This window comes from Haliaeetus leucocephalus, unplaced genomic scaffold (assembly GCF_000737465.1).
Source record: "Haliaeetus leucocephalus isolate CR32 unplaced genomic scaffold, Haliaeetus_leucocephalus-4.0 Scaffold41, whole genome shotgun sequence".
Taxonomy (NCBI): domain Eukaryota; kingdom Metazoa; phylum Chordata; class Aves; order Accipitriformes; family Accipitridae; genus Haliaeetus; species Haliaeetus leucocephalus.
The window spans coordinates 1,530,154-1,540,053 of NW_010972477.1; the positions used below are offsets into that span (position 1 = coordinate 1,530,154).

The window sequence follows — 9,900 nt, forward strand, 5'->3', positions numbered from 1 at the left end:
GTAAATAGTTGTATTCGAAACACATGATAATTACAAGAAACTAGAGTGGTAAGGCTTCAGGTTTGCCTACTGTTTTACTAAACTAAATTAACATTTGAAGTCAGGTAGCACTAGCAAATGTATTTTAGGTATTCAGTTATCATACGATGAAACTAAAGATGAAACTAAAGGCACATTTTGAAAAAGGACAATTAAAATTCTGCTACATTTCATTTATTTTACATGGCTTTATTTTAGTCAGAGGTATATTGAGAGACCTGGGCACCATGCAAAATAACTGCACAGCATTAGAATTAACAAAGAAAAGTCTGGGAGGGTGGTACAGTCTTAAACATTTGAATTTGAGTGCCTGGCAAGAAAGTATTATTCTGTCAAAATTTCACAAGGAAGATGTGGCATAGCTATTTAACTATAACTTAGCCTGTGAGATCTTCCAACTCTTCTGCTAGCTCATTAGACAGTAAGTTATCATACACTTAGTGCTTAATAAGGAACAGCTAAAGAGATAGACTGCTAAATGAACATAAATAAAAATAAAAATAAAGCAATGTGTACAGGTATATCAGACTCTTTCATTAGGAAGTACTTTAAAGCAGTATCAATCAATAGCAAAAAGCTGAAATATCAATACTCAACAACTGAAACAATGCTCCAGAGGCAGATTCTCTTTCATTGTGTGGCTATTTCACATCACAATGAGTTAAGTACAGATGACATTCATAATCATTTAAAAAGTCTCATTACACTGCCAGAATGGGATAAACGGACCATAAATATGAAAAACGGTAAATATGAGGGGTAAGTCCATTATAGTTTACTACTTCCCAAGGACAATTTAAGAACCTTTTTCTGAAGTATATCATCCCATTCAGCGTAACCAGCACTCTCAACAGCAGTCTGAGCAAAGAAGCCAAGAACTGAACAGGCTACAGAAACTACATCATTTCACTTCCAGAGCTGGCGCCTGCTGCTCCCTGATGGAGTTCTTAAATAAGTTGAATGTGCAGCCCCATCATGGACACCGTGGAAGCAGGAAGGCACTATACTCTCTTTAGGAAAAAGTATGCTTTTTGAACAAGAAATTAATCCAGAGAATGAAGAAACCCCCAAATTAACAAGGGACCCCAGAAAATAGCTTCTATTTTAAGCTGCATAAGATTCTGGAATTACACATCATCTTGTCCATAAAGGGTATATGCAACTTTTATTGACCTCAAACCCCAAAAGAAAGCATAAAACATCTTTATATGATGAGGAACATGGTCTTTAGTCCAATATATAGTTTGCATTTTAAGCAGATTACTGCTGAAGAGCTAAATGGCAATCAAAAATTCATATGTGCACTGTCCATATTATTTTGGATCAGGATGATGTATCAACATTTGCAATTAAGACTATAGTTATTATCCTTCCAGAAACACCAACTGTAATTTAACAGGAATGAAACCAGAAGTGTCTTATACAAATGAAATGTCTGTAATTTTCTAGCAGTCTTAATATTTGCAAAACAATTTAGTGGAGAGTTGTACTTCTCAGTACAGAATTCTTAAGATTAGCGTTAAAGCTGTGTTAAGAGATGAATTACCTAAAATTTTGCACAGAAAAAAAGTGCTATTTGGCAAGAACTTTATTTTATTCATCTTTCTTGTCGTATTTATATGTAAGATCAGTTTAAAATTCCTGTATGTCAGGATACGGCCCTGTTCGTGATGGGTATTTGTCACTGCTGGATGAGATGCCAAAATGAAGATGCTGTTGTACCCAAGTCCCTGTCAAGCTATAGAGTAGAGATCAAACTGAGATACTCCAGGAATCCTATCAGTGCAGAACAGAGACCAGAAGGTACAGGAACCAACATTTCACATACAACAACAAAACAAGCGGTCACAGAAGTATTTGAAGAGAAGCACATGCTATAAATACATGATTAACTGCATCCTTTTTAGGCCCTTTTTGGCGTATCCTAGGTCAACTTACGTATATTTTGGTATAAGAAAGAGGAGCATTAGCCTTTAGTTCTATGAAACTTAAATGTTTTTGCCCTAAATTTTAGGACCTCATCTAAAGAATAAAAATGAAGTAAGATAAAAGAAGTGGGGAAAAAGAAACCCTTCTTCCTTATACACATCAGAGAGGAAACATCCCCCTTCCCATATGATTTTATCCTGAACTGGGAAGTTAACTCATACTATTAAGACAATATTAATTCTCCCACCCAGCTGAATGCTCAGCAACACCATAGGAAAAAAAAAAATAAGGAGAATGTTTAGCTGGAGAAGAGACCTTGATAAAGGTACTAAAGGGTCTTAGATTTTGTCTGCTCCTTAATCATATGACCAGAAATACAAAATCTAATGACAAAGAACAGAAACAAACAGCATGTAGCTGGCAATTTTGGAAAGCAAAAGATGTACTGTGGTCATACGACACAAGGTACTGACTGGGGAACAGTTCACCAGCCTACAGCCCGTTCCATTAAGGAGGAGAGACTGGGAGAGCAGGCAGGCAAAACTCTTCTACCAGGTGGGACCAAACTGGAAACAGTGGTAGCCTTGTGCTGCGTAAAGAGCAGGGAAAAGAGAAGGTGGCCAAAACATGACATAAACTAAAATTAACAAATAGTTCCAACTAGTAAAGCAACACCACCGTACAAGCATTACCATATCATTTACATATGCAAGACCAAGAAAATGTACAGTAGTTACATTAGTCTAACCTAGTAACAAATATGTATATGCTAAGACTACAGTGTAACCACCAAAATATTTTTTATAAATTGTAGCAGTGGGTTTGGGGTTTGTTTCACTTTTAAAAAAGAACTGACCATGAATTTAGACAATCGTATTTACTGTCAGATTCCTAACGCCTGTGACATAAATGAGTTACTGTTCATCAGCTGCTCTGTACGCCCCTCCGTAGATACCTCTCTAACTAATGAGCTAATTTAGAATAGTTTGCTCCTGAAAAAAACTCGATTACCTTTCAGTCACTGTGGATACAAAAATGTAACTGCAGCACACTAGTACAGGAGCTGACAGAAATAAGGTAGCTTGCTCATTTTTCACTGCTGTAAATCAACATCAAGAGAACTGCTTTGACAACCGTAAGTAATAATCACTGCAATAAAACTTGTTAGAAGCACTGCAAAAAACATACATATTTATCTGTTTTAAACACCAAAACATTCAGTTTTAGGAAATGAGCATATGTATACAGACAAGTATACAGACAAGCTTATAATGGATTTTTTTTGGTTAAAAGCTCAAAATATCTGAACAATTGAGCATTACTCCTCTCCTACAAGTGCAATGCATGGCAAACTTTTTAATCAAAATAGCATGACAAATACATTACTGATGAAGTTGATCAAAATGGTAACATAATGGTGAATTTATTGTTGCAAACTGAATTTTTCAGTTGACACAGAAATTGTGTCCTTTAAACTGTTTTTGCTTTTTGACAGATGTCTGCATTGCGTGCATTTTGAAAGTAGTGGTGTAAAACAGCATTCACTTGGAATCAAGTCTTTGAATCTTGCAATAACATGCATTCCTTTGTAAGAAAGAGAATTTGGGGGGGGAATAAAAGGATGCTTCGTTCTATCCTTTAAATCTCTTTACAGAACTGCTCACTTGCATACCTTTTTTGGAGGGTTTGGTTGGTTGGTTTTTTGTTGGTTTGGGTTGTTTTTTTTTTTTTGCTGCTATACACATGGCTCTTGAGCAGACTGAAGGGGGTCTTTGAAACATGAGAAACAAATGATAGTTTAAAAAGGGGCTCTCTGAATCTACAACCTGGCTGTGTTTGCCAGGTTACATTGCAAATTTGCAGAAACATACTTGGAGCAGACAGCATCAAACTTTCTTTTGACCAAGCCACCCAATTTCCAAAGTACTCATTAGAATATAAACAAATAAAGAGAACAAAACTAAAACAAAACTAAAACAAACCCCCCAAAAATCAAAAATCCAAACTTTGCAAGAGAAACTGACTGCAATCCCACTTTGAGAGAGGGCACCCAAAACAAGACTTACCATATGTCAGATTTTTGTAATACAAACAGGTATTTAGTGAGATTTAACTGGACTGAGACTACAAGCTTATTTCACAAATACCAAAACACTGCTGTCGCATGGGAAAGGCCACTGAGAACAGGTGAATGTGAATCAGTAAAGCTTTACAGACAGGTCGCCTTCAAACTATTGCTATCTTGTGCCTTACAAGCTACCAGCGTCTGATGGAAGGGAAGCCAAGAGCAAGAAGGTGGCATGCGGAGGACATCAAACCACATTACAAGTATTACAAGGGCATCTTGAGGACAATAGCTGGTTCATAATGCAACTATGACACCTCGGTTTGTCAGTGAAAGACAATCTAATTTAAATCACTAGGTGGAATCTCTCCAGAAACTCATGTCCACTGTGAGTCAAGTTCACAGTCCTGAAGCTGTGGATTTGATTCTAATAGTTTACACTAAAAGTTACTGCTAACTAAAAAGACAGTAGAAGAAAAAAGTAAATAAAATACTGGCCGTGTTTGAAACTCGCCTTCATGGAACAAGCTGAGACAATACATGCCATAGGGTTTAGATGCACTAGCCCGAAAACAGCACAGGACATTAGCAGTTTGGGTCATCATTTAAAAAAGAAAAACTTCTGCACACGGAGCTTATTATAGATTTGCTTACAACTGAATTTCCTATAGAAAACTAAACAGCAGGAAAAAAAATGCATCTAAATCAAGTTAATGAGAACGAGCTGGACAGAATACAAAACCAGCAACCCTACTTTTATATGGTGTTTCACAATATATAGTAGAGACAGCCTAGACATGATGGTGAGAGACCATCAGATACCCAACTGAGGACCCAGATGTAGCTAGCTGCTAGAAAAAAAACCACACTCCACATTGCAGTGTGTGTATCTTTTAAAAGCATGCTTTGGACAATGAAAATGGTCAGTGCAATTATGCTACAGCATTTGACTATGTGCTATCACAACAGAGACTGCAGTGCCACCAGCAGAAAAGTGCTTTTAATACCTGTCCTTGCCTAACAGCTTAAACCACTACTGAAAATCTTGCTCTTGCTTGCAAAGCTGTAAAGGTGGACCAAAGAAGCTTAGATGAGTGACTTTTAGTTTATAATGGTACACATGGACCTACAAGTGGTCTTCCTGCAGGACAGAAGATGATATATCACAAAAGACTGATCCTACACATACCAAGTAATTATCTCCATGTTTGGATTTGAGCATTCGGGTTACATCTTGTAGATTGTGGAGGTAAGTTTCCTCAGAACAGCTAGCAGGGAAGGATACAGCGATGATCCGCTCTGTGATGTAAGTGAGGTCAAGTTCATAGCCTTCCTCCATAATGTGATCAAAGTCTGCACTTCTGTGAAGAAATTAGATGTGGCAGTTCAGAGCAAAGTGGCTGAGAACAAGCATAGCATACTAACGAGAAGAAACTGCAACTTGGATTCATACAGTCAAGCATCTGATGTTTCCAATATTTTCATTACAATTACAACTTATTAAATGCCTACAGAGCTCAAATTAGTCAGTTCAGTACACAAATGGAGTTAGCCAAACATCAGAGTTCTTCACGTTAAAACTGTAGTGAAAAAAAATCTCTGCAACCAATAATGTAGAAAAGCAGTAAAATGAATACAAGCAACTTTGACAAACACCAGTGCAACAAATTTGGGAGTTAAATAGAAACCATATAGGTACTTATGTCTGCACAAATCTCCTTTTCTGTAGAATTCTGCAAATGCTTTACAAATTGGTAGATTCAACAGTGATCTGTAAAACACTGCAGGTGGATACCATCTTGAAATCTGCTCTGAGTAACACTGAAGTGAATCCAAAACCAGTCCCCAAACTGCAGCAGACAGCAATGTCATGCAATTAATCTCACAGGTTAGTCTACAGATACTGTTTACTCTACCTTCTCCTCCTTTTCCAGGCTGAGGACACAACCAGGCACCTTACCTTGTCCTTCTTAATAGGATAATCAGAAGATTACAGTCCTTAAGTTAAAAGTAAGCTCACTAAATATGCCCAGTTGTTTTCTCAGACAGGGACTGTAAAAATGGTCCTTGCATAGCAGGACTTGTCTTGCAGAAGACTGAACTCACAGAAATCACAACCTCAAGTAACAAAACCTAAACCCACCACAGCAGTATGTGACACTACTACACAAAATATTGAAGAAATACTTACCGTGATCCTTTGTCACAAGTGAAAGAGGAGTTCTTCGAAGCACTGCTGGAATTCTAGAACAAAGAAAGCAGAGCAGTCAATCCAGTACCTTCCTTGCTGCCACTGATGTCACTATTCCTGCCTTTTTTCCTCATTTATTATATCCACACTGTGGAAAACTATACCAACAATAGGATAAGAGAGGATCATCGCCTTATGTTTTGACCACAAACACTGTGGTTATGGCCAGGTTATGTCAAACTCTTCATACAGACTCACGACTACCTCTTCCAACTCACTGCTGCCAGAGAAGGGCTGGCTGTCTTTTGTGCTCTTCTTGGTAACTGCATTAAGATTAGAGAAAACATTCAATGGACTTCTGAGAAGATAGAGATTGAATTTCTGTATAAACCTGCAAAAGTAAGTTCCTCTCCAGTGATTCTCTTACAACAATATTGAAAAATTATACTCAATTTATTCCAGTATCAGTCCTGGGAGTTTGAATAGAAGCCTGAGCTGCAATGGTTTTGCTTTACAAGAATTTAGTGTGTGTCCTTCGTAGTTCCATTTGCTCAGTAACAGTAACTATGCATTAAAAATGTCACAATGTTCTCCCCATGAACCTTAGTAACAGAATTTTTCTCACCTAATTTTAACTGTCTCAGAACTAAGCTCCAGTGTGATACTCACCCAAGCTCTCTGTACGTAATGAGAGAAACAGGGACATCTAGAGGGGCAGTATCCCTTCTCTCCAGGATAGGTTTTTAGAAAAAGACAGCTATTGCTATACTAACATTAAATAAAAATAAATAAAAATATTTACTGTACATTTAGATATATCTTGTTATACAGAAAATCAGAAGTTCAATTTAGTATCATGTATCAGTAACTCCATAAGAGAAGGAGTATTCACTCGTCTTCCTGCCCCGAATTTATACTTACTAATACAGAAAAATGCACAGAAGAGCTTATTAAGATGAAGGGTAAGAGCTGGAAAGCTGATAAACCCTATCTATTTTGGCTACACACATGACAAATATTCCCAAAGCAAATAAATTGTGTTTGAATGGAAGAGGCCTTAGAACTTTCCAGACAGTGACACTGTGTAACAAAACCTGGGAACAGCTAGGACGCATACAAGTATGCAAGTGGCACATTTCCTTCCAAAATTTCTGGAAATGAGCTGTTCTGGCAAATATTAAAGCACATCTGATGGCGTAAGGTGCAGCTCACCTAAGTGTTTGGTCCCAGTTCCACTAGTTCCTGTCTTTGCTTAGACACAGAAAATGAGGAAACTTCATGGTATTTTCAGCTTCTTTTTACCAAGTACTTTCTTAGGATTTTAAAGGCTGTAGGTAATACACCATGGGTGCCAAAACAAGTAAATAACTAATAACTGAAATTCAAGACAAAGCTTTTAGCATGTTTTGTTTTGTTTTTATAACTAGAAAGCAATTGGCAGAACATGCCTCTCCCTCCACTTCCTTGGTCTCCGTTGGTCACACAAATGTATCCACTGCTTAAGGAGTAATTCCACCATTTTTTAATAATTTTATGACTAAACCTCCATGTAACCTGAATAATCAGTCACTTAGTGGCTTCCTCTGGTAAGAAAATAAGTGATAAAATAATTCTCTGTTGCACACTGCTGTAGCATATAAACTAGCCTATAACCCAGTAGCATGCAGCATAGAAGCGTATGAACAATAACATAATGCAAACCACTAGCAGAAAAAAAAACTCTGTTAAGTGAGATCTATATTTACTATATGCGTGCCGTGTCACCTACTGAAATGCACAGTACTATTACCCTTTCCTGCTCTGTGTACAAAAATGGATAATCCTGGCAATCCATAATTCAGCAGCTGGTACAACTTAAATTACCAGTGCTGCTTGAAAATAAATTTTCCTCAACTATCTATAATACAGTTTAAAACTCTAGCTGATTGGTTGCATGTATAAAAATATAAATATATCAGTTTTAAAGGACTCTTCTTCTGAAATCTCACCTGGGTATCATGTTTCATTGCATGGTCTCAAAAAGCTGCAACACTCTTCAGTCTGTCATTATGGGTACGCTTTTATACAAATTCTGGACAGCTCCCAAAATCAACAGACCCCTAACCATCTTCAAAAGATACTTTGATTCAGATCACAAAACTTCCCATTGCCTATCTATGGGGCAACAAACTACTAAACTTTACCTAACCCTTCATAAGGTCAAGATCACCTTGTACATTATATGTTGACTACAGTCGATGTGTTGGCAAACGGACAAACAGTCAAGGACATGCCTCTGGTTTTCTGCAAGTCCTCTAGATTAGTCACTTCCCCCTCTCTTCCATGGCTTAATTATCTTGTAGCTAGCGATGCATTCTTTTTTCCTCAGTTTGTCTTTTTACTATTTGTTTTGTTTACTAATTATCAATGACTACAACACTAACTTTTCCCCTCACAGCTAAAATATTTAGGAAAATCCAACGAAGATGTAACACATGACTTACTACAGAGGCAAAATGGTTACTGAAAAAGCTTTTAAAGGTTTAATGAAACACATACCATATACGCACACACCCCTAGAACATATTCTCAAACATGTGAAGAAGCTGTTAACAGCATTTCTCACAACAGGCAATCTGTAAACGCAAGCCATATCTTACCATGCTTCTGACTGAATTTGGGTTTCATAGTCAACAAAAATCAATCTTGAACTTCTGTGACTACCTCTCTTCTCCCCCCCGCCCCCAACATTTCTGCATGGTTTCAGGGTCATTTCACTGATTGGAAGGCATTCTTCTTCACTCTGGACCAAGTCACACACACCTACCAGCAGAATATGAGTTTCACCAAGCACAGGACTCAATGGCACAGGGCAGACTATCCATAAAGGCAAATCATCTCCATCCAAGTAAAAAAAACCCACTATTTTCTGCCTTGCTGCACAGCGGAGGGATAATGGCAAAACATTTGGCTAATCTTCCAAGACAGCAAATTCTACCTGGCATCTCCCAGGATGGACAGTTACACAGAAAATTTTGCAAAACTAGGTATAAGATTTTCATTTTCTGTCAACCAACAGCAGTAAAGATGAAGGGGAACAAAAAATAATGGCTTAAAATAGGCTGTTTAACCACACCCGGCTAAAAATTTAGAGTTGTAACTCAGACAGATCCAGTGGAACTAGCACTTAATTTGTTCCCAGTAGGACAGACCACCCTGAGACTATTCTTCCTTGAACTTCTCCCCAAAATTCTTGTTCACCTGCTTCCCTAGGACTGCCTAGCACTGCAGACAGTACAAGCAGTCATTTGCGAAGAAGAGTTTTGAACAAACACCTCCCATTTACCTATTCATTCAGTTTTAAGGAATTTTTATACCCTAAACAAACAGATCAATCCCAAACAAGAACACATAAAAGTTATCCCTCTGTAAACAAGTGCAAAGACCCTTTTGGTCAGGCAAGTTTAGCTGCAGTTGTTGTACAAAAACCAGCAGGGGGAAGCAATGGCTTCTCCAAACCCAACTGTCTTCTCGCCAGCCACAGAATGTTATTAACGAGCAAATTCATTGCATTCGAGGTACTGCGCGATTGCCCTTTTCCAGCGAAAACTCAAGCCGTGCAACTCTTTCCTTTGACATCCTCCTTACTGCTTTTTTTACCATCCTGGGCTCCTGGATCTAGTCCCGGGCACACTGC

At 37.9% G+C, this 9,900-nt stretch overlaps 1 protein-coding gene across 1 annotated transcript in view; it reads right to left on the bottom strand.

Moving 5' to 3' along the window:
- Window positions 1–5,372, bottom strand: part of TNS3 (tensin 3) — a 118,689-nt gene extending 113,317 nt beyond the window's left edge. The window contains exon 1 of the mRNA XM_010576755.1: window positions 5,223–5,372. Within this exon, the coding sequence (XP_010575057.1) occupies window positions 5,223–5,372 (150 nt within the window). The remainder of the gene's footprint in view (window positions 1–5,222) is intronic.
- Between the last annotated feature and the right edge of the window lie 4,528 nt (window positions 5,373–9,900).